We start from the raw sequence: 25,974 nt of genomic DNA on the forward strand, positions 1-25,974 counted from the left end.
TTGCAGCAAAGATATTGGTGGCTTGCAGCTGCAAAGAGAAAAATAATAAAGTAGGCAGGCGCAGGCTTTTCATGATTAGAGGAAACGGGATAAGGCAGACTCGTGTGAGGAATGCTTAGACCTTGAGTTCCTTGGACAAATATTTTTCTGTTTGCTCATCAAAGCGTGCTTTTACATAATGTATGATTTCGTAAAGCTTACTTCTGCTTAACTTCTTAGACATGGATTAGTACAAGGGAACGAAGAGAACATTCATCTTCCACCGTTGGACACACAGACCTTAGTGTTTCATTATATAATAGATAGATAGTATACATTAACTCTATAGCGGTCATGGTGACACCAAGATTCCCACCGTCTGAAGACCGTTTATTTTATTGTGGGGATCCCAGGAGTACACCCAGCATTGGCCCGACACTCACACTTACACACAAAGACACTGATTAGCAGCTCAATGCATTGATAAATAAAAAATTATTAATCAATTAATGAGGAGAAACAAAATTACACAAAACCGCGTATGCATCTGCCCTCCCCAGTTCCTTGACAGCGATAATTATTGACACTCACTACAGCAGCGTTTCTCAACCTGTAAGTGTTTGCGACCCGAGTTTTCATAACAGTTTTAATCGTGCCTCCCTAATGTTTTTTTTGAAACCCAAATAAAATTTATTCCTCTATTTTTTGCTGCCGATACACCGCTACAAGTTTAAAATTTCCCTACGAGTAGTGAAATTACGCCACATATGGCAACATTCGTGCCCCCTTTTTTGTTACTTTGGGGGGTGCGCCTCACAGATTGAGAACCGCTGCACTACACAATAAACACTAACAACAAAATCCAATACAGTCCAGTACATCAGAGACCACACATGAAGGGTCTCGGGACGCGTTACTGTTGGCCTGACACACGACTGACGGTAGCGCCGCTCACCTTCTCTTTTCTCCGGATGCCCCAAACAATCGCAAAGAGGATTCATCAGAGACAATGACTTCACTCAGCGGTCCTCAGCAGTCCCATCCCAGAATACACTGCACAACAAAGTTTTTGCTTCTTGAACACTGTCGGGTGTTTCTTGTAGATTTTTGGGTGCTGATCACGAATATCACATCAACATTTACCCATCACGTACCGTTTCAGTTTTGTCCTGATTTTTTCTTCTATTTGTATCCAAACATTTTTGCTCCCGTAAGTGACTTATCAACAACGGTTTGTGCAGCCTGGGCATGTCCAGCCATGGAATCAGAGGGCAGGTTGGAAGCTCTTCTGTGGAAGTTGACATCCTGGGCAGGTCTGAATGAGCTTGACGCTGTCTCAGTGTGCTATAAAGGTGGCTTGCATACAGCGATCCTGGTCATTTGGTTAATATCGATAGTCCGTGTGTATGTAGAGTATCAGTATAGTAAAGTAGAGTATCTGTAGCAATAGAACAGTAAGTAAGCTTGATGCTATAGACATTTTGGTGTCTCGTCAATGTCGTAACAGCCATGATACATTCTGCTATATCTGTGGCGAATATACACTTGCGCCTCAGAGACGTTGGATGACTGGTCTTGTGAAGAAAGCTTATCATCTGTATTTTGGCTGGTGATCAAGACAAGGAATGGGTGCCTCACATTTGCTGTGCGACATGTGCTGCCAGTCTGAGAGCCTGGCTCAGAGGCACTTGAAAGACGATGCCGTTTGCTGTTCCGATGATATGGCGAGAACAGAAAGACCATGTGACGGACTGTTACGTCTGTTTGACTAATGTGTCTGGTTTCTCTGACAAAAACAAGAAGTCAATTGAATCTCCTAATCTGCCTTCAGCAATGAGACCCGAGCCACATGACGACAGTCTTCCAATTCCGAAACCACCAAGAGGACTGGACCTTAGACGAACCAGATGAAGAAACTGCAATGCAGGGTACTGACAGTGACATTGACCTGGATTTTAAACCGTGTTCATCAGGCGATCCACATCTGATAACACAGTCCGAATTGAACGATTTGGTCAGAGATTTGGGTCTGTCAAAAGCAAAAGCCGAGCTGCTGGGTTCGAGACTGCAGGAATGGTGTTTGCTGTCACCAGGTATGAAAATGTCTGTGTTTCGAGGCTGACATCAGGATATAACCAAATGTTTTGCACAAGTCGTCAGTCTCTGTTTCTGTTCTGACATTGAAGGATTGTTCTCGGCCTTGGGTTGTGATCACAACCCCGAAGAGTAGCGTCTCTTCATCGATTCGTCAATGTTACGCCTGAAAGCTGTTCTACTACACAATGGCAACGTTTATCCTTCAGTACCTGTTGCCTATGCAGCACACATGTAAGAAACGTATGAGAATATGGAACTGTTGTGAAGCACGTCCAGTATAGCAGGTACAACTGGAATATCTGTGGAGATCTTAAAGTCATTGCTCTGTTACTAGGACTGCAGCTCGGCCATACAGAGTACTGTTGTCTCATCTGTGAATGGGACAGCCGTGCCAAAGAGTCGCACTATTCTCAACAGAACTGGCCACTCTGTAAAAAGTTAATTCCAGGACAGAAAAATGTGGCACATGAATCACTTGTCGACCCAGCAAAGATATTTTTGCCTCCTCTTCACATAAAACTGGGACTCATGAAGAATTTTGTGAAAGCATTGAACAAGGAAGGCAAAGGTTTTCGTTATTTAAGACAGATGTTTCCAAGAATAACTGACGCCAAGATCAAAGAGGGCATTTTTGTTGGCCCCCAGATCAGACATGTTATGAGTGACAAGTGGTTTGAAGATCTGTTAGTTGGGCCGGAAAAAATTGCCTGGAAAGCCTTCAAAGACGTTGTTGACAAATTTCTGGGCAATTACAGAGCCCCAAACTCCATTCAGCTGGTAGACAAACTTCTCAAAGCATACAAGACAATGAAGTGCAACATGTCACTCGAGATTCATTTCCCGCAATGAGGCAGAGCAGGCTCTGAGAGAATGCTTTGGAACTACAGACTGGGATATCCTGCAGGGGTCACATAGTGAGAACATTGAGGAGGTTGTTGGCTGCACTACTGACTACATCAACTTCTGTATGGACATTGTAGTTCCAGTAAGAACAGTACGCTGCTATGCTAACAACAAGCCATGGATTACAAGTGACATCAAGGGCCTTTTGAACCAGAAGAAATGGGCCTTTAAAGGCGGTGATCAGCATGAGCTCAAGCGTGTATACTGCTCCCTTAGTATTTGTGGGCAATTTTATTATTAATACAGAATTAAATGTGTAACTTAACTTGTGCATGTTTCTTTACTCTGCCTAACTGCCTGAGGGTACAGATGTAATGTAGAAATTATCAGGTGAGGAACTGCTGAAGTACCTGATCACAGAGGTGGTAAGCATTTGGGATTTTAGACATTTAATAAGGTCTACACAATAAAGGGCAAAATAGGGTCACCACGGGACCTTATAAGACAAAACAGTAGGATAAGACGTTGATTGCTGGCACACTGCCATTAACGGCCAATCAGATGACAAACTGAGCAAACCGAGGAGAAACAAAACAACAAGACCAGCTGTGTTTTAAACTTGGTATTGATCTTGTTCTGCTGTTCTTGCACGTGAGGATTGTTGCCCATTAGCACCGTACAATGTGGTCTGGTCTTGATCCACTGCAAGTACGAGACATGTCCAGCTGCAGACCAATTCAGTAGCTCTGCTGCACAGCTAATTGCATTGCAGCTTTTTGTCACATGGTTTACTTGACCAGAGTCAGATAACCCTACCCCCCCCCCCCCCATAGTGTAACCAGGGGATATAACTGACGTATAAAATAAAGCGACAACCTCCTCAATGGAGTGGAGCTCTGGAGCCTATTGGCTAGCACCGGACTACCTCAGGTCCACGGACACGGTAGGTCTTACCAAGGCCACAGTAATAAACACCTGATGTTCAACCAAATGGAAATCAAATTCTTAACTTTGTTTCACTGGCACGTCTTTATATATTTGATAAAGATTTATTAACCCTAAACAACCACCAAGTTACGCATAATTAAATTGTAAATATCTAAAAAGCTACACAGAGCAGTTATCTAAAAAGTAATGGTGCCTCAGCATCTTCTCTTCTAAAATCATTTTACTGCCATCTCATTATGTAAATAAAAACTTCCAACAAAGGAATCCCATTTAACTCGTTCCATTTAATAATAAGACATGTATCGATAATTTTGTGCAGTCGCGTATAGTAAGATATGCCAATAAATTCATTTTCTGGATAATGCAACAGTCCGAGATTGTACAACTTTTGTCAATGAGAAAGAAAATGAAATGAATGATCACTGACTAAACGCACATGCTGTGGGAGTAAAGAGTGGGGCTTCCAGTGAACTTCCATTAAAAAAAATATCTAAAAAAGCAATTATTTGGCACAATAACATAAACAGACCTATCAATTATCAATTTACAGCACCAAAAGGTGACCAGTTGTCCGTCACAAAGGGGCTGCAGGTGACTTCTTCTTCATCGGCATTCCAGTGTCTCATGAACTCGCAGCAGGAGTCGTGCTGTTGGGTGGCGGAATATTAAAGGAGTTGAAGAACGTTGTCACTTGAGAAGGGACTTCGGCCAGGACACACTGAGCCAGGGCTTCTTTTGGGGCCTTAAACAAAAAAATAAAACATAATCGGTATTAACACGGAGGAGATGCAGAGTTGAAATTCTACACCATAAAGATTTGTAAAGCACCATATTGCTATGGCCGCTCAGGTTTATATATTGTAATAATATGGAGACAGCTACACAAGAATGAACCGTACATGTTATTGTGGATAAGGATCATTGGGAGGCTTCAGTTTAAATGAGTTGAAGAAGGACATTACTTGCTGAGGCAACTCTGCCAAAACACACTGGGCAAGTGTTTCCTTAGGAGCCTGCAATGAGAGTCAAATATAATAAAATAATACAATTACTGAAAGACTAGAAGTACAATTAGGTTCAGCAAATTTAAATTTCTTGGTACTGAAGGCATCGTGTTTTACAGAAACAGACATTTTAGATGAAAACTGCCTATGTGATGATGTGTTAAGAGCTAGAGATATACAACTGTGGTACCCGGGTGCAAGTCTCACAGAGGCAGACATATAAAACATAACGTCTGGAGATTACCATGAGCAAATGGGGCTGGAAAGTGGGTGGGATTCACCGAGTGTCACATTTCTACACCAATCCAAAGCCTCGTGAAGGGCAGAGCTCATAGGGGACGAGGATTTAAATCAATTCAATCAAAAATCAATTCAATTTATTATAGCACATCTCTCGCTACTCAAAACACTTAGACAGAGGGGAGCCACTTCAACCACCATCAATGTGTAGCACCCGCCTGGATGATGCAATGGCAGCCAGTACTGCTTCAGTATGGTCAGCATACACTGGTGCGCACGACGAAACAGCTCAGGATCCTGGTTGACAACCCCCCCACACAGACACGCGGTTCAGTCCCACCCTCAGGAAATGACCCTCTATCTGCCGCAGCCAGGTGTTACGTGGGTGTCCCCTTGGCCTAGTCCAGCCGCTCAGGTCCTCAACAATGGATTCCCCTTGGGGAATTGCGCTAGATGGCCGCGGTGCCATAACTGACACTCCCTAACAATGCAGGTAATGTGGCTCATTTGGGACTCTGTGAGCACCTGCTCATTCGACACAAAATCAAACCAGCAGTACCCAAGGATTTTCTGAAGAGACTCAGTACCAAAGCTACAGCACCACAGTACTGAATCTGTGTGTGTGCCAGTATGGTCACCACATATTAGCTATTAGGTGGTGAAAGGATGAGAGAAACAGCCAGTTAGAGACAAGGGATGATTAGAGGGCCAGAATGGATGGGGTCATGATGGGTGATTTAGTCTGGACATTGGCATATACTCTATTCTTTTCAAAAGATCCCCAGAGATCTTCTATGACCAAAGAAAGTCAGGATCTCAATTTTACATCCAATCCGAAATACGGTGCCAGATTTACAGCACAGTGTCCCCAATTGCTGCACTGGGGCATTGGGATCTACATTCAGATCTCAAGGTAAGTGGCCCCTGCTGGCCTCATCGATACCTCTTCTAGCATCAACCCAAGGTTTTCCAAGATAGTCTCCCATCCAAGTACTGGCCAAGCCCTAACATACATGCTTTGCTTCAGGTGGATGACCTGTTCTGAAGTGCACATGGTATGGCTGCTACATAAACAGCGAAGAGTAATGGCGTGCTTCTTAACCCGGTCTGATGGGCAGCAAGCCTGTGGTCACAGTGGAGGAACCTTCTGTGGATGAAAATTGTTCTACAGAGACCAGTTAAAAATATAATATGTGTTATAATGTTGCTGGAAGAGGTGAGGCCAGCAGTGGACACTTACCCTGTGGTCTGAGTGTGGATCTCAATACCCCATACGTTATATGTGTTAAAAATAAACATAATCTGCTGCCAAGGAAAAGCCTTTCCGTAAAACCCGATTACACTTTGGCATTCAAAAATGTCGCTGGGCTGGTGGTAAAAGTGAAGGATGCAGTGGTCCTGCCTCTACGTGAATTCTGTACCTCTCGGTTACAACGATCCTGAATGCAGTCAACGTAAGGTTCAAAGAAATGGCAGCTACATCCGCAAAAAGATGAACTGTAAATTATGCAGAGGGGACCCAAAAATTCCTGGAATCGGACAAATGCAAGGGACCGGGGTGTAGTTATTGAGTCTGCCACTAGCTGTTGTGTGACTACAGTCTTGTTAATCCATCTTCTGAGATGATCGAGATGCGCATTCCTGACGTTTATTCTAAATTCGTTCAGGTGACTTGGGCAATTTTTCTTTTTCTACAAGCCGAAAAAAAGCACACGTCAGGTCATATCGAACTTCTAAACGATGATTATGTTTGTGATTGTGACAGTTGTGACAGTTATTCAGCAACATTACATTGAACTGCTATGGTGTCTGTGGATAAAGCCTGAAGCAGTGAGGCATGCAAAACTGAATTTTGCACCATGATAGTGGAACTGTGTACGTCGCATTATCAGTCCAAGAGTTTTTGGCCAAAGGCTACTGTATCTGGTTGTTGCTCCACACCTCCCATATTTGACATTTTTGCTCACTATGACATTTTTTTTTAATCCCAAAATTAAAATTGAGACCGAAAGGAAGACGATTTACTATCCTGTTATATATCCATAAAAAGAAATTGCAGGAGGTTCTAGAAAGGTAACAAAAGATGAGCGCAGGAAATGCCAAAGGAAGAGGCAATGGCAGAAGTGTATTCTATTTTAAAGGGCCTATTTTTTTGAAGATCATCCCTCATATGCATTCAAGCAAAACGTTCTGCCGTCGCATCCAGTTGGAAGGTGGTGAAAAGAAGTGCCACTAAGTCAGGGATTTAATAATGTACATTTTTTTCGGCCCTCCATACACCTGATATAGTACGAGTAAGTTGGCCTAACGACACTGACACATCTCCAGCAGAACCACAGACAAGGCTGCACAGATTCCGACGTCTCGCTGCACGCTTAAAAAAATATCTAAAGTGGCATACCAAAGCTTGGGCACCCTTGCTTAAAACGTATGTTACTGTGAACAGAACTGATCACCAAAAGGCATCAAGTTAAATATGACACATTTCTTTTCAGCATTTTATGCAAGATTAGTGTATTGGTTTTGCTTTGCATAATTCTACAGTGAAAAAAAGAAAGGTGCACCATGCAAACGTTTGGGCATCCCAAGATATTTGAGATAACGTTTCCCAAGGTGATCTCCGGCATAAATGAGCTCATCAGGGTTATGGCTTGTTCACAGTTATTGTTAGGAAAGACAAGGTGATGCAGACGTTTTGAGAATGACACAAATATTACATTTTCAAAAAGTTTGCGCCCTCAGTTTTTATGATGCCAATTTGCATCGACTCCAGAATGTTCTGACAAGTGATCAGAGGAACTGCAATTAATTGCAAAGTCCCTCATTGGCATGAACATGAACTTCATCACCAAAAGGACCTGCTGACTTCATTTCAGTGGTCCTCTCGTTCACACAGGTGAGAGTGTCGACGAGGACAAGGCTGGAGGTCACTCTGTCATGCTGATTGAGTTGGAATAGAGAGGTGGAGAAGGCTTCAGGGCGCCCAAGAGAGTCCACAAAGCGCCAGGACCGTCTCCTAAAGTTGATCCAGCTGCGGATACCACCAGTGCAGAGCCTATAATCTTTTTTGCTGTCTGAATGAAAACACTGCAGTTTATGTTTCAAGGAGCCGCTGATTCTGCAATCCCAACTTTAAGGTGCTGTGAGGACCTTGGTGCACTATTCTGGGTTTGTTTGTTTCTTTGAAAAGACAAAAAAAGGGGCTCCTGCAAAGCAATTTAAGTGGACAGAGCAATACGTCAAGGGCTAAGAGGGAGCATAAAAGTGCTATCTCTCAACGTGAAAATAAAAATCTTAGATATTTTAAAAAGTGGCATGTCGCTTCCCAAAGTCATTATTCACTAAACAATTGAGTATAACAACTATTTACAGAGCATTCGCATTATATCAGGTATTATAAGAAATGTAGAGATGGGGTAAATATATGGGGGGATGAATGTAGTATTAGGGTGTTGTACCGTGTTAGCCATTATGAATGAAGTGAAAAGTCAAGCAAAATGACACCTTTTATTGGCTAACTAAAAAGATTACAATATGCAAGCTTTCGAGGCAACTCAGGCCCCTTCTTCAGGCGAGATGTAATGATTACATCTTGGGAGGATGATTGTAAGTTTTATGCATTTCATATAAGGGATTTCAGCATCCACAGATTTTGGTATCTGCAGGGGGTCCTGGAACCAATCCCCTGCAAATATGAAGGCCCAACTGTATATAACTGAGTATGGGTTTGAAGAAAATAACATTGCACACAATCAAGTTGATCTTTATGCAACAAATGACTTCACAGTTAAACTAGGAAAACAAGAAAGAAAATATAAAAAAAAAAAAGCAACCAAAACAGACCCCACCCAAGAAAAATAAAAAATAACTACATGATTAAAGAAAGAAAAAAATGCTATGCATTAGAGCTCATGGCTGTCCACACATAAAATTGTGGTTGTGAAATTCTGATCCCACCACCAAACATTTTCTCTATATAAAATAACTGTGGTATATTTTGCAATCTCTGTAGAGCTTCTACAAAATGCTGTGGTTGGTAAAGAACAATTAACAAAAATGGATTTCAGAGATTTTCAAAAACTTTTGTCACATACAAATAAAAATTATTTACATAGTTTAATGTTCAGTACATTGCATGGATGAAATGTTACTTAATGAGTGTGTAAAACAATAACAGAATTAATGCCAAATGACAAAGAAGACAACAAGACGTTGGACTATTTATGTACATTAAGTGCCTTGAGCATGGGAAAGGTGTTATAAAAATAAAATTTAATATTATTATTATTATTATTATTATATTCATATTACTTACGTTTTGAAATTTACGAAAAGGCACAAACTGTACAATGTCCCGGACAGCTGGTGCACCCGTTGGTGATCTTAAACATCCATCATCTCCATCCAGGAACTCCATAGCACTGAAGTCGGCTCCACCAACTCCCACAATTATGATGGACATTGGAAGCCTTGAAGCATTTACAATTGCTGCTCGGGTATCATCCAAATCTGTAATTACTCCATCTGTGATGATCAGCAGGACGAAATATTGCTGCATTTTGGGGAGGAAAAGTTTAAAATGATAAATACCCTTAAGGTCTGCTGATCTTATCAGAATAAGAATTCACATTATTGACCTGGTCCACCAATGTGCACTAGGAATTTGTCTTGATAGTAATTGGTGCAATATACAAGGACAACACAGAATACAAAAGATAAATCTAAAATGATAAAATATGATGCAGCAAACAAGGGCAATACAAAAAATAAAGAGATAATAGGATTAATATGGGGGCGGCACGGTGGCGCAGTGGGTAGCGCTGCTGCCTCGCAGTTGGGAGACCTGAGGACCTGGGTTCGCTTCCCGGGCCCTCCCTGCGTGGAGTTTGCATGTTCTCCCCGTGTCTGCGTGGGTTTCCTCCCACAGTCCAAAGACATGCAGGTTAGGTGGATTGGCGATTCTAAATTGGCCCTAGTGTGTGCTTGGTGTGTGGGTGTGTTTGTGTGTGTCCTGCGGTGGGTTGGCACCCTGCACAGGATTGTTTCCTGCCTTGTGCCCTGTGTTAGCTGGGATTGGCTCCAGCAGGCCCCCGTGACCCTGTGTTCGGATTCAGCGGGTTGGAAAATGGATGGATGGATGGATTAATATGGCCAAGTAGTGCAATATGCGGGAGATACTGAGTAGAAGCTCAGACCTGATTAGTCAGAATAACGGTAACCTATTTAGATGACATGTTGTTTTAGCTTTTACTGCATGATGGTGTTTGCCGGTGGGAAGTCTTTGGAACATGTGATGCCCTGGATGGGTCGGCCCACTTCCTTACCCGGGACATATATAGGACTTGAATGTGCAGTTAGTTGCAGCCTATGATATTGTCACAGGTTCCGATGATGCATTGCAGATTGTCCTGAGCCTGAACAGAGGCAGCACCACACCAGACAGTTAGAGATGAGGTCAGAATGGACTCAATGATGGCTGTGTAGAACTGCACCAATATTGCTTGAGGGAGGCTGAATTTCCTCAGCTAACAAAAAAAGAACATTCTCTGATGGGCTTTCTTAGTTATTGATCCACTTAAGCATGGTGCCCAGAAACTGAAAGGACCCTGTCATCCCAACGACTGAGCCATTTATAGCAAGTGATAGGTGAGCAGGTGATTGTTTCCTGAAATCTATAATCATCTGTGGTATAGCGGGTCCACGGCTTCAAAAAAAAAAGGGGCAGGTTAATTTTAAATCTGTATAGCCGTGTCGTTCTCTGTGGGTGCAATTGCATGACCGCCGGGAGTTAATGAGGTAGTTGGAGCAAGTCGCACCTGCTCTCATTCTCAATTGCTTCATTGGCTTCCTGCGGCGTGTGATTAAGGCGCTGCGGCCACGGAGGCATGGGGGTATATGTATATATACGGGTCGACACTAAGAAAGGGGATGGATAGATGGATCAAGAAAGAAAGCAGGAGGTTAAAGGACATGAATGGCGGTTTTGGAAGTACGATCTGGCCACCTGTAAGGAGGAGACAGCACAAGCTGGGGCCCCCACAAAGGAGCGTTTGTTTGTAGCACTCTAGGGGCTAGTTCGCCCCACTGAATGTTCTGGTGGAGTGGGGTGAGCAAAGCAGGTATCCTTCCGAGGGATCTGAGGAGCGACTGCATGAGCACAAAGGATGAAGGGAGGAGAGCCGACCTCGGACAGTCTGGCAGTGATGTCTGTATGGAAGCCAAGACGGAGGTCGGCCAAAAGGAGCTCGTGGCTGTTGGGTCTCCGCCGGCTGCAGGAGCAATGGGTGAGCCTTGGAAAATGAGAGCTGGAGGTGGGCTGTAATCGTAATAAGAGAGACTGCATTTTAACTTCTGATTTTAACCTCGGACTTTAATGGATTTATTTACTGATAATTGTTTTTATCCCCACTTTGCACTGTTTTATGGAATATTTATTGAAACTATGATGCACTGCACTTTTTGTTTGGACATTGATTTTTGTTTTAATAAAAGCACCTTTGCACTGACTGCACTTTTGGAAATATCCCCTGGCTTCATTTTAGAATTGTCCTCATTTGTCAGCTCATCTCGGTGACATTACCGATGGCTTTGGGTTCAGGGCTCCCCGTAAGGAGGATGGGAGCATGGAGCAGACCCGCATCGTCACATCATTTCCAAAGGTTTTTGAATGCTAAGGTTCAAATTATTATGGCTGCACCTCAATGTCAGATGTTTGTATGTTTATGGACTCATTTTTTGAAAAAAAGGCAAATTAATGTGATATCATCTGCATATTTAAGATGTCCGACAGACATATCGCCAAGGTTCCAGTCATCTATATAAAGTCAGAAGACCTGTGGGGAAAGGACACATCCCTATGCTGCACCAGTACAAAGGGATAGTGGGTCAGCCAAATGTGTGCCCAACCTCACTTAACACTAGAATCCCTGAAGCCTATGAAAAAACTTGTAATCCCAGGGCACCTTAAATTCCTTCGCGCCTCTCCATCAGCGTCTTTTATTTTGCATATTTGTCGATTAGCACAAGCAGCCTGCTATCCCATCCTCCCCACCGACGCAGCTCAAGTCACACAGAAGATTCTCTGAGCTCAAGTCTCTTTATCTGGGTGTGAAGTGACTGGAGTTGTATGGGGTAAATAATATCTCGTTATTTGGAATATATACATTTCAGGTGTGGTCTGTGTCTACAACGATCTGGGTAAATGAAGGATGACAGCAAATACAAAGCAGGAATTGTTAAAACATTACTAAAACAGAAACATTTTTCATGTTTTAGCAATCTATACTAAAAAAAGGCAAAGCCCTCACTGACTGACTCACTCACTAACTCACTGACTGACTGGCTGACTCACTCATCACTAATTCTCCAACTTCCTGTGTAGGTGGAAGACTGAAATTTGGCAGGCTCATTCCTTACAGCTTACTTACAAAAGTTAGGCAGGTTTCATTTCGAAATTCTACGCGTAATGGTCATAACTAGAGCCTCTTTTTTGTCAATTTACTGTAATAGACTGCAGCTCGATGGCCGTGGGAGGCGGAGTTGCGTATCACGTCATCACGCCTCCCACGTAATCACGTGAACTGACTGTGAACGCAGTACGTAGGAAACAAGGAAGAGCCCCAAAGAGCGCTGAAGAAAACATTCATTACACAATTGAGAAGGCAGCGAAACAATAAGAAGCGAGCGAGTGACGCATGCAAGCATATTCATAAGTGCAGCTACTGCGGAAACAAAGCACGGTGTAAACCGTAAGTTTATAGAAACGCTCCCGCTGCCGTTTGCAATACCATATTCGCGACATATAAGTTTAATGAGAAGACACGAGGTATAAACGAGACTTTGGATCACTTTGTAACAGAGTTAAAATTGCTGTAGCGAGAAACTTTTAAGTGCCGGGTCTTAGCTAACATTAAATAAAGCCGTGGACATCGCAACATCACACAAGAGAGCAGCTCACGTGAATTGACTGAACGCAGCACGAGTGATCACTTCGATGAATCAAACCTGTTCAAAAACACATTACACAATTGATAATGTAGGAAAAGAATATGAAGCGACTGACGCATACAGACATATTCATGAGTGCAGGTATTTCGGAAACAAAGCACCGTGTAAACCTAAAGTTTAAATTAAGTTCATAGACCTACAAAAGGTCGCCATTGATTTGAGGCAAGATTGCTTTTCTCCTGTACAAGTATACGTTGCATTCTCAACAGTAAGCTTGCAGGACTTGGTCATTTTACAACCGGAGTGCTGAACTGACAACGTGGTATACAAAGAGAACTATAACAATCGTAATAAACGAACAATAAAACAGCAGAGAACCCGTGGATTAAATAAAAAGGCTGCTTCCTTGGCGAAGCAAGGAAAAAGTATGGGCTTATATGGCATTTGTTTATAAAACAGCGGAGAAACTGTGTAAAGGCTGCTTCACAAAAAAACAGCAGAACGCCTTATATGAGCAGGCAGTCAGCTAAAGAAGGGAATCAATAAATAACTATAATCGTAATAAACAAAAAAAAAAATAGTGGAGAATCCGCGGATTACATAAAGGAAATGGGTACCTGAACAGAAAAGTTAGTCTCAAATAGCTACACAATAACTATAACAATCGTAATAAACGAACAATAAAACAATACAGAACCGCTAAGCAAGGAGAAAGGACGGCCTTATATGGTGTTCGTTTATAAAACAGCGGAGAGGCTGTGTAAAGGCAGCTTCACAAAAAAACAGATCCTTAACAAATTGTTATTGCTATATTTTCCCTCAATTTAAAAAGGTTTTGTTTTCTTCTTAATAAAAATTTAAAAGCAGTACTTCGCCGCTGCGAAGCGAGGGGATTTGCCTATATATATATATATATATATATACTAATAAATGGCAAAGCCCTCACTGACTCACTCACTCACTGACTGACTGACTGACTGACTCACTTATCACTAATTCTCCAACTTCCTGTGTAGGTAGAAGGCTGAAATTTGGCAGGCTCATTCCTTACAGCTTACTTACAAAAGTTAGGCAGGTTTCATTTCGAAATTCTACGCGTAATTGTCATAACTGGAACCTGTTTTTTGTCCATATACTGTAATGGAGGAGGCGGAGTCACGTATCGCGTCATCATGTATTACGCCTCCTACGTAATCACGTGAAGTGAAAACAAGGAAGAGATTTACAGCACGAGTCAAACGCGGAAACGAAGGTAAATGACATTAATTGTTGAGTGTCTTTTAATACTTTGTAAGCATACATATTAAGAGATGTGCAATTAAACGTGTGCATTTACGGGGTGATTTCTCAGGCTTAAAGCTCGAAGTGATCACTCGAGTGAAGGCAGCTTCACAAAAAAACAGATCCTTAACAAACTGTTATTGGTATATTTTACCTCAATTTTAAAAGGTTTTCTTTTCTTCTTAATAAAAATTTAAAAGCAGAACTTCGCCCGTGCGAACCGCGGGGATTTGAGCGACTGACGCATACAGACATATTCATGAGTGCAGGTACTTCGGAAAGAAAGCAACGTGTAAACCTAAAGTTTAAATTAAGTTCATAGACCTACAAAAGGTTGCCATTGATTTGAGGCAAGATTGCTTTTCTCCTGTACAACTATACGTTGCATTCTCAAGAGTGTGCTTGCACGGCTTGGTCATATTACAACCGGAGTGCTGAACTGACAACGTGATATACAAACAGAACAATCGTAAAAACAGGATTAAATAAAAAGGCTGCTTCCGTTGGCAAAGCAACGAAAAAGGAAGACCTTATATGACGTTCGTTTATAAAACAGCGGAGAAGCTGTGTGAAGTCAGTTTCACAAAAAAACAGATCCTTAACAAATTGTTATTAGTATATTTTCACTCAATTTAAAAGGGTTTTCTTCTTAATAAAAATTTAAAAGCAGTACTTTGCCGCTGCAAAGCACGGGGATGTAGATAGATAGATAGATAGATAGATAGATAGATAGATAGATAGATAGATAGATAGATAGATAGATAGATAGATAGATAGATAGATAGATAGATAGATAGATGTGTATGTATGTAGATATGTATATATGTGTATATATATGTAGATATGTAAATTTGTATATGTATATATATGTGTCTGTATGTGTGTATATATGTGTGTGTATGTATGTATGTGTATATATATATGTTGATATATGTATATATATATATGTGGATGTGTATATGTATATATATATATGTATATATGTAGATATGTGTATATGTACATATGTATATATAAGTATATATGTTTATGTATATATATGTTTACATAACCTCTTTAACACACTACTTCTCCGCTGCGAAGCGCGGGTATTTTGCTAGTATATATATATATATATATATATATATATATATATATATATATATATATATGTGAATGTATGTATGTATATTTGTATGTCTATATATATATATATATATATATATATATATATATATATATATATATGTAGATATGTATATATATGTATATATATATCTAGATATGTATATATATATATGTGTATATATATGTAGATATGTATATATATATATATATATATATATATATATATATATAGATATGTAAATATGTATATGTATGTATATGTAGATATGTGTATATGTAGATATGTAAATATATGTATATGTATATGTATATATATGTTTACATAACCTCTTTATCACACTACTTCTCCGCTGCGAAGCGCGGGTATTTTGCTAGTAATTGATAAAATGTAGACATGAAGTATATAATGTGTGAAGACTGAAGTCCAAATATCAAATAAATACTTTCACAAAAGGTACAAGTATAACAAAACAAGTGTGCTTTTATTCAAGAATATAACTGTAGAAAAATAAGTTGGCTTAGGGAACAGAGTAGATATGTCCACTTGTTTTGTGCAGCAGAAACAACCGCTGTCCCATAATCAAGAGGTTGTGAGTTCAATTTCCAAGTCCTCCAACATGTATCATTGTGAGCTGCTATTTTTATTACTATCCTCTTTAATAAAATCCCTGTGTGCGTCCAGGTGTCCGTGTGTGTGTGTCTTCTGGTGAAGTGCGCATGCGCGGGGCATGGTGCAATGCGTGATATTACTGTCAGAGAAAGTTACAGGCATTTTACGGAAATACAAACCAGTATTACTGCGAGAGGAAATTAAAGGTACACAATACAGTAACTCATATTACAGCCACATACAAGCCAGTATTACTGTCAGAGAAGATTAAAGGCTTATTACCGACGCGCACGCCTGTATTACCACCTGAGAAAATTAAAGGTATATTACGGACGTACAAGCCAGCGGACGTACAAGACAGTATTACTGTCACAGAATATTAAACACACACAATACACGGCGGCAGCCCACGAAGAACGGTCAGCTCAGCAAGTAAACATCAACAAAAGAAAGGCTGAAAGACAAACAAAAATACAACCAACAAAAAGAATGAGGTCAAAGTCCCTTGCCATTTAACATAGACTGTTCCTACTAATCTTTATGCACTACTGTTCTAGCGCCCGTTATTGTAACGGGCTAAATGACTAGTTACATAATAAAAACATACATTTGATTTGAATCTGAAAGAGCCGGTGTAAATTTATGGTACTTGTAAAAGTTAACATTTTTTTGTTATTCAGTTTTATTCTCTCAGTAGCGTTCACGCTCGCCCTGATCTGACACTGTTGTTTTCAAATAAAGACATGCTATAACAGAAGTGACCTCGAATAAGGGTTCTACATCAGAGAAAGAGAACAGAAGCCCTCCTCGCAAGAAACGTCCACTCACATATAAGAACAATGTAGCTGCAGCAGGCGTAAAGGCGAAAGATGGCACTGTTTGGATGTAGCAACAGGTCGGGTGTCATCCTGCCAGTCAGTGTGCCACACACATGTCCTTCAATATAACAGCAGGGCTTACAGAGCTTGCCAAGGTATCGTGGAAAGTTCTGTTTGTAATTATGTTTTGTGATGGTCTTTATATAAAAAAACATTTATATGTTGCTTATATAAAAGCCAGGTCAAATGTCATTTACCTATTTACTTTGATTTATTGACTTATCTTCCTACAGTGTAAAGTCACAAGTAGACTGCAATGCTTCCTGTGTTTGATCAACATGGGCATGCTAACAATGTACATGTGCAATGCCACTCCTTATTCAGGAAAAGATCCCAGTTGCCCCACGGGAGAAAGACTTTCCGAGACTAAGGTCATAAAGCTTATGAAACTGATTCTGGACAAAGGCAGAACCATAAAAACAGAACATTAGAACAATCTAAACGAGAAAAGGCCATTCAGCCCAACAAAGCTTGCCAGTCCTGTCCACTTATTTCTTCCAAAATATCATCAAGCTGAGTTTTGTAAGTCAGTTGTGTAAAGTGCAACAAGAGCTTCCACCTACAGCTAAAGTTGTTCGCGTACTGAAGTAGCATTGCGTGTTCATGCTTCCAGTCTGTAAGAAAAGTCTGTGATCCAATGGCAGATGCTATTCCTAGACCCATTTACTGATGAGTCTGAAACGATAATTATGGAATCTAAATATTAAAACCCTAGAAAACACAGTGAAAGAAAGCTTCCAAAGGGCCATGACAGGTTCCAAAGAAATCAACTGGCATTCTCAGCAGCGTGTTGATAAGACAGGAAATCAGCCCAAGATTTTATCAATAAGTTTGTTAATCCACAATAATGTATCTTCGGTTCGAGGTAATTAATTATGTTAATACAGATGAGTTTACACTATGTGTGCTCTACAGAATAGGTAAAATTATTACAAATAACATTTCTTTCAGTAAACAACAAGTACACATAAACAACAGATATGTCTGAACATGTGAAAATAATGAACCTGTAAATCTTCCATCCATCCAGCCATTTTCCAACAAGCCGAATCCGAACACAGGGTCACGGGGGTCTGCTGGAGCCAATCCCAGCCAACACAGGGCACAAGGCAGGAACCAATCCCGGGCAGGGTGCCAACCCACCGCAGGACACACACACACAAACACACCCACACACCAAGCAAACACTAAGGCCAATTTAGAATCGCCAATCCACCTAACCTGCATGTCTTTGGACTGTGGGAGGAAACCGGAGCGCCCGGAGGAAACCCACGCAGACACGGGGAGAACATGCAAACTCCACGCAGGGAGGACCCGGGAAGCGAACCCGGGTCTCCTAACTGCGAGGCAGCAGTGCTACCACTGCGCCACCGTGCCACCCCCTGTAAATCTTTCATTAAGCAATTACAAATCAGTTGTAATATTTGAAATGGTCACTAGATGACACTATAACACCAGATTGCATTGCAAGCAAATATCCAAACATAGCAAAACGTAAATACTGTATATCAACACAGCCATAGGGGATGCACAAACAAGTGTGTTTCTTCGTGTCGGTCCCAAGCCCGGATTAATGGGGAGGGTTATGTCAGGAACGGCATCCGGTGTAAAATTTTGCCAAATCAATATACAACAATGCAAATATCCATACTGGATCGGTCGAGCCCCGGGTTAACAACCACCGCCACCAGTACTGTTAGTCAACAGGATGCTGGCGGAAATTGGGCTACTGTTGGCCGTAGAAGAAGAAGAAGAAGAAGGAGGAGGAGAAGAAGACGGAGGAAACATGTCTGGAGGCAGGAGGAGAGGAGGAAGGTAAAGAGAGTGGAACTGAGGGTAGGAATGAAGAAGGTCAGAGGATAGTGGATTTTGCCAAAAGGATGGACATGGCTGTAGTGAATACGTATTTTAAGAAGAGGGAGGAACATAGGGTGACGTACAAGAGTAGAGGAAGATGCACACAGGTAGATTACATCCTATGCAGAAGAATCAATCTGAAAGAGATTGAAGACTGCAAAGTAGTGGCAGGGGAAAGTGTACTTAAGCAGCATAGGATGGTGATCTGTAGGATGACGCTGGAGATCAAGAAGAGGAAGAGAGTGAGGGCAGAGCCAAGGATCAAATGGTGGAAGTTGAAAAAGGAAGACTGCAAGGTTGAGTTTAGGGAGGAGGTGAGACAGGCACTGGGTGGTAGTGAAGAATTACCATACAGCTGGGAAACTACAGCAGATGTAGTAAGGGTGGCAGCAAGAAGGGTGCTTGGTGTGACATCTGGACAGAGGAAGGAGGAAAAGGAAACCTGGCGGTGGAATGGGGAAGTGCAGGAGAGTATACAGAGGAAGAGGATGGCAAAGAAGAAGTGGGATAGTCAGAGAGATGCAGAAAGTAGACAAGAGTACAAGAAGCTAAGGCGCAAGGTGAAGAGAGAGGTGGTGAAGGCTAAAGAAAAGGCGTATGATGAGTTGTACGAGAGGTTGGACACTAAAAAGGGAGAAAAGGACCAGTGGGCTACAGAGAGGGACCGAGCTGGGAAAGATGTGCAGCAGGTTAGGGTGATAAAGGATAAAGATGGAAACATACTCACAAGTGAGGAGAGTGTGATGAGCAGATGGAAAGTGTACTTTGAGAGGCTGATGAATGAAGAGAACGAGAGAAGAGGTTGGATGATGTGGAGATAGTGAATCAGGAAGTGCAACAGATTAGCAAGGAGGAAGTAAGGACAGCGATGAAGAGGATGAAGAATGGAAAAGCCGCTGGTCCAGATGACATACCTGTGGAAGCATGGAGGTGTTTAGGAGAGATGGCAGTGGAGTTTTTAACCAGATTGTTTAATGGAATCTTGGAAAGTAAGAGGATGTCTGAGGAGTGGAGAAGAAGTGTACTGGTGCCGATATTTAAGAATAAGGGGGATGTGCAGGACTGTAGTAACTACAGGGGGATAAAATTGATGAGCCACAGCATGAAGTTATGGGAAAGAGTAGTGGAAGCTCAGTTAAGAAGCGAGGTGATGATTAGTGAGCAGCAGGATGGTTACATGCCAAGAAAGAGCACCACAGATGCAATATTTGCTCTGAGGATGTTGATGGAGAAGTTTAGAGAGGAGTTGTGGTATTGTATGAGAAAGTCGGGAGTGGCAGAGAAGTATGTAAGAGTTGTACACGATATGTACGAGGGAAGTGGTGAGGTCTGCGGTAGGAGTGACGGATGCATTCAAGGTGGAGGTGGGATTACATCAGGGATCAGCTCTGAGCCCTTTCTTATTTGCAATGGTGATGGACAGGTTGACAGACGAGATTAGACAGGAGTCCCCGTGGACTGTGATGTTTGCTGATGACACTGTGATCTGTAGCGTGAGTAGGGAGCAGGTTGAGGAGACCCTGGAGAGGTGGAGATATGCTCTAGAGAGGAGAGGAATGAAGGTCAGTAGGACCACCAAGACAGAATACATGTGTGTGAATGAGAGGGAGGTCAGTGGAATGGTGAGGATGCGAGGAGTAGAGTGGGCGAAGGTGGATGAGTTTAAATACTTGGGATCAACAGTACAGAGTAATGGGGACTATGGAAGAGAAGTGAAGAAGAGAGTGCAGGGAGGGTGGAGTGGGTGGAGAAGAGTGTCAGGAGTGATTTGTGACAGACGGATATCAGCAAGAGTGAAAGGGAAGGTCTACAGGGTGGGTGGAGAAGAGTGCTGGGAGTGATTTGTGACATACGGATATCAGCAAGAGTGAAAGGGAAGGTCTACAGGACGGTAGCGAGACCAGCTTTGTTATATGACAGAGCTGGAGGTGGCAGACTTAAAGATGCTAAGATTTGCATTGGGTGTGACGAGGATGGACATTATTAGAAATGAGGACATTAGAGGGTCAGCTCAAGTTGGAAGGTTGGGAGACAAAGTCAGAGAGGCGAGATTGCGTTGGTTTGGACATGTGCAGAGGAGAGATGCTGGGTATATTGGGAGAAGGGTGCTAAGGATAGAGCTGCCAGGTAAGAGGAGAAGAAGGAAGGACTAAGAGAAGGTTTATGGATGTGGTGAGAGAGGACATGCAGGTGATGGGTGTAACAGAACAAGATGCTATGGCGACCCCTAATGGAAGCAGCCGAAAGAAGAAGAAGAAGAAGAAGAAGCAAAATGTAAATATATTAATAAACGCTAAACACTCCTTGTTAAATGTTTCTTGTGAACTACCACAGATATTTAAATGTTTCTGAAACATATTAGCAGTACTTATTTGTTTGTTACTTGTAAGCACAATTAAGTGTAAATAATTTATGTAATGATTATGACTGGTGCCAGGAATAATTCAGTACTACCCAAAATGGGGATAATCCAGGAACAGACTTGAAAAATTATCAAGTCAAAGAGACCAAAGCGAATATGCAAAGCAAAATACTCCGTGTACGACGTTTTGCGAATTTTTGCTGAATCGGACTCAGACTTGTCAGATGCCATTTTTGATGCAAGTGATCTGGAGATGGAGATCAAAAACGAAAGTGAGGTACCAGCATTAGCTGACCGGCCCTTAGCTGATTGCAGTACTGGACACATTCGTGCAACTGATGTGCCTACAGGAACGTCCACCTTGTAGGTCCGCCACTTATGATGACAAGAAATGCAAAACAGTGTGGCAGATGGCCGGGACCCTTGCCCGGCTGGGATGCCTCCACACTGGAAGGACTGGGGGAGCAAGCATGGCCAGGGTGTTACTTCCCCCGGAGCACTACATGGCAGCCCACCCTGGGTTGCAGCGGTTCCTAGGATTCCCGTAGGGCTTCATGGAAGTTGGAGTTTGGTGCAGCCCTGTTGGGATCCTTGGGAACCGCCAGTGGGTGCTGCAGCTGCTGCTGAGCCCTGGAGAGCAGCACTTCTGCCATACTTGGAACTGCTGCCAGAAATAGGTCAACGAGCACCTGGAGCACTTCCGGGTGCCTTATAAAAGGTGCCAGCAGTCACAACTCAAAGAGCCAGAGTCGGGAGGGAGACAAAGCTTGCCGGGAGGAGTGGAGGAGAAAAGAGAAAGAGAAGGAAACAGGATTTGTTTACTGTGTGCTTGTGCTATTTGGATTGTGTTGTGCCTGTGGGAAACGGAGGGGAAGACGTTTCCAACAAGGGAGAAGAAAATAAAAACGCATGTGTGCTTTGACCATGTGCCTGTTGTGTCTGTCTGTGTCAGGTTTGGCTTTCACAACAGATCGCGTCACACTGCAACTGCCACGCAAAGGCAACCAAGCAGCCGGCCCACCACGTACTCCTGCTGGCCAACGAGCCACCCCCATTAGTAGCTGCTGCCACCAGAGATGTCGAATAGGCACTGACAGCAGCCACAGCACACAACAACAGGTATTTACAGTATGTGTGAAACCATTGCTTTGTGTGCTTTACAGAAAACTGAGTTATTTGGAAAAAGTATTCAGCCTTCAAAGAGTTAAATAAGATCAGTTGTTATCGATTATTATCACCGATTGTGAAGCTGGTTGGAACAAAAAACCTGCAGCCACAGTGGGACCCCAGGATCAACTTTGTGAATGATCTCGCTCCTCCTTCTATCCTGGAAAACCTGTCCGTTTAAATTCCCAGTTGTAACCTTGGATCTTCTAACGGTGGCCTGCTTATTATTTCAAACACTAAGTGTAAAAGAAGTGGCGAGACAGCCTATTGCTGTTATGCACCAAAATATGCAATGCCTTACCAACACCAAGCTGATCCTGTGGAACAGTTTAGAATAGGGGTTGCCAACTCCGGTCCTGGAGGACCATCATGGCTGCAGGTTTTCATTCTAACCCTTTTTTTAATGAGTGACCTGTTTCTGCTGCCAGTTAACTTCTTTTAATTTTAATCAACTTGCTCTTGAAGACTCAGACCCCTTAATTGTTTCTTTTTCCTTAATTAGCAGCTAGACAATAATGAGATATAAAATGAGCCAAAACAACTGGTGTCCATCATACAATATCTGAAAATAAAGAATGATGAAGGTCTCGGGAATGTCGATCTGCTCGGGTCCCCAAAACATTTTAGGTACTTGTGTAGTAAACGGACGGCATGACAAAGAAAAACAGAAGTGTTTTGACAACTTACAGTAGAGTCTCGCTTATCCTACCTTCGCTTATCCGACATTCCGTATTATCCAACCTCCCACCGAAAAAAACAAACGCATCAATCGGCAACAAGATCTGCAAGTTGCGAGTGTGAGCGTAGTCTATTTTTTGTTGCTCCCGACTCTACCGCAGCTAATTACAGTGGAACGTCAGTTTGTGAGCATAATTCGTTCTGGAAACTTGTTCGCAGTCCAAAGCACTGGTATATCAAAGTGAATTTCCCCATAAGAAATAATGGAAACTCAGATGAATCGTTCCACAACCCAAAACTATTCATATAAAAATGAATAACACAAAATATAAAGTAAAAATACATAAAACAAATTAACCTGCACTTTACCTTTGAAAAGAATCATGGCTGGTGTGAGTGAGTTTATAATCTGTTGTGGGACTCCACCCAACGGGACGACACGCGGAAGAGCGTCCCAAAGCAATCACAGTCTCCCAGCGCTGTAGCAGTTCGCAGTAAAAGCGAATCCGAAAAGATCGCGGTTATGCTATAAGCGCCTGCCGTCGATGGGTGATACAGGAAACAAGGAACATTATAAATGCGCAGGGCACAGTATTACTTGGTCACGGCCCTGCCTGACTGCTGAGTCTGTGTATAGTTAGCGGCAGATCCTGCTACAATAAATAACCGCGCTGTTGCTGTTTCAAGCTGAATAAAGCTGGTGTTGCTAAAGTACTGAGACTCAGCTTCGTGTTTTAGGGTGCAAGACGGGGACTCACACGTCACAGCACACACACACACACACACACACACACACACACACACACACACACACACACACACACACACACACACACACACACACACACAGTCACAATGCTGTAGTAAACAGTACACGCTCGTACGGATGTTGACTATATGAGTGATGGAGTTAAGGCTCTAGAAACTGCAATTAAATACATTGAGCAACAAGAAGAAGCTACAGGAATCGACATAATGATGTTGCAAAGATGGTGAGACTTGGCAGCGAAGAAATGGTACTCGTCAGGAAAGCAGACTACGATCAAAAATTTCTTTAAATCATCACAGGACTGAACTTTTTAAGTACAGTAAATACTGTATTTAACTTCAGACAATTCTTTAACTGTAAGCTAATTTTTTCAGTTAATTTTTTCTGTTGTTTTATTGTAAAACATTTATTATTAGGTTCGTATGTGTAAAATTATAACACAGTTTGACGTTTAATATGCTTTTTCTTAACATCTCCCATTAATCTGACATTTTCGCTTATCTGACGTTCTGCTGGCCCGTTTATGTCATATAAGCGAGACTCTACTGTAATAACATATTTATTAGGATAAATATATATATATATATATATATATATATATATATATATATATATATATATATACAGTAGAAATTAATAGAAATTGGAATATTATAGAAATACATAAGTACCATTGGAAGTTATTATTACGTTTCAATTTTGAGGCTAATTCACTGCCATCCATTTAGTACACAAGTACCACATTTTAACAGAGCTCTTAGAAAGAGAAAATCAACAATTTCGAAACTGTCTGCTGATGCACCACGAGAGCAGCAACAAGCCATGAAATTAAACAACGGGTTTAATTAACAACAAGAATTGGCCCCTCATTAAGCAGCTGGTTGGAGTTTGAGGCCCTGACTGAGTTGGTCTTCTGTCGGCTCCCTCACTTCACATTTCATTTCTGTTTGGGTGCTATTTAAGGAAAGAAATGAAGCAATTCAGGGGAACAAACCTTAAAAAAGCAATTCAATTAAAATGAATTCACAAGAAGTTAATTAGCAGCACAAACAGGGTTAGAATGAAAACCTGCAGCCACAGTGGTCCTCCAGGACCAGACTTGCCGACCCCTGGTTTAGAAAACTCATATGGATGTACAGTACATATATTTATAATCATAATTAACCTCTACTATTCTCTTGTTTCTTTACTAGGGTTCTGCAGTAGCATTTTGAAGAAATCTGCATCTTTAAAAATAAAAGAGGACCCCACAAAACAAAACACACATTACCTTTTTATGGTAGATACTTACAGATGCATTTTTCTGCTGAGCAGCCTGTGCAGCAAACCTGGCAACGTGGTTTATAATTGGAGAGAAATTGGTGGGCCCATACAGCTTGACTTGAGGAAGGCAGCTTCGGTAGGCATCCACTATTCCTTGTATACCTAATAAGATAAAATGGGAAAAAAGGCATTATAATGGAGCAGTATAGAGAGGGATTAAAAAGAGGAAGCAGTGTTAATTGAATTAAAGTTTATGATCAAATACATATACAGAGTACAGTGAAATTTCTCCATGAATGTATGACCAACATGTAACACCTGGCCAGTCTCTGGTGCCAAGATCCGAAAGCATTACTAATGAAACTGCTTTAATAACTTGGTTATTCACAGAAAAAAAAATTTATAAAATGCCATGTAGTAATAATAATAATAAAAAAAAACAAAATAAAATAATAATAATAATACATTTTATTTATAGGCTATAGGACCTATCCCATTCTATAAACGCCTCACAGAAATTCATAAAGAACAACAGGGTAGGCTCAAGGGAAAGTGTGTCAGATAAGCTGGCATGCATGTGTGGGCACAGGGGTGAAGCAGTTGGCATGTACGAGGTTGGCAACGTGTAAGTAAAGAAGAAGATACAAATAAAATCATATGAATGCTTGAAGTCGCAAAGTGAAATGCACGAATGTTGAGGATTGACTGTATTTTGAATTCCCATATCACAAAATAATATGTACAATGCATTTTGTCTTACCAGCACAGTAAGGGTTGGAAGGATTGAAGTTTATGGCAAATTCATGTGAAACCTAGAAAGGAACAAAATACACTCAGTAGTACATAGAAAATAATGAATACAGCAATGGTATCTCAGAACAGAACATTTAATTTATGTGTTCAAATGCTCTGCTCTGAAAAATGACAAAAATGGAGAATGACTT

At 41.6% G+C, this 25,974-nt stretch overlaps 1 protein-coding gene across 3 annotated transcripts in view; it reads right to left on the reverse strand.

Annotated features, from left to right (window-relative positions):
- Nucleotides 1–4,131: 4,131 nt before the first annotated feature.
- Nucleotides 4,132–25,974, reverse strand: part of cpne3 (copine III) — a 140,640-nt gene continuing 118,797 nt past the window's right edge. For 2 of the 3 annotated variants that reach the window (XM_051929269.1, XM_051929272.1), the window contains exons 13-16: nt 25,791–25,842; nt 25,059–25,192; nt 9,427–9,663; nt 4,132–4,609 (exon numbers count right to left, since the gene is read on the reverse strand). In XM_051929269.1, coding sequence (XP_051785229.1) covers nt 4,490–4,609; nt 9,427–9,663; nt 25,059–25,192; nt 25,791–25,842 — 543 coding nt within the window. In that variant the 3' untranslated portion in view covers nt 4,132–4,489. Of the gene's footprint in view, nt 4,610–4,766; nt 4,881–9,426; nt 9,664–25,058; nt 25,193–25,790; nt 25,843–25,974 lie in introns of all 3 variants that reach the window. The other variant, XM_051929270.1, reaches the window with a different exon arrangement.

The sequence above is a fragment of the Erpetoichthys calabaricus genome, chromosome 6, assembly GCF_900747795.2.
Source record: "Erpetoichthys calabaricus chromosome 6, fErpCal1.3, whole genome shotgun sequence".
Classification (NCBI taxonomy): Eukaryota; Metazoa; Chordata; class Cladistia; order Polypteriformes; family Polypteridae; genus Erpetoichthys; species Erpetoichthys calabaricus.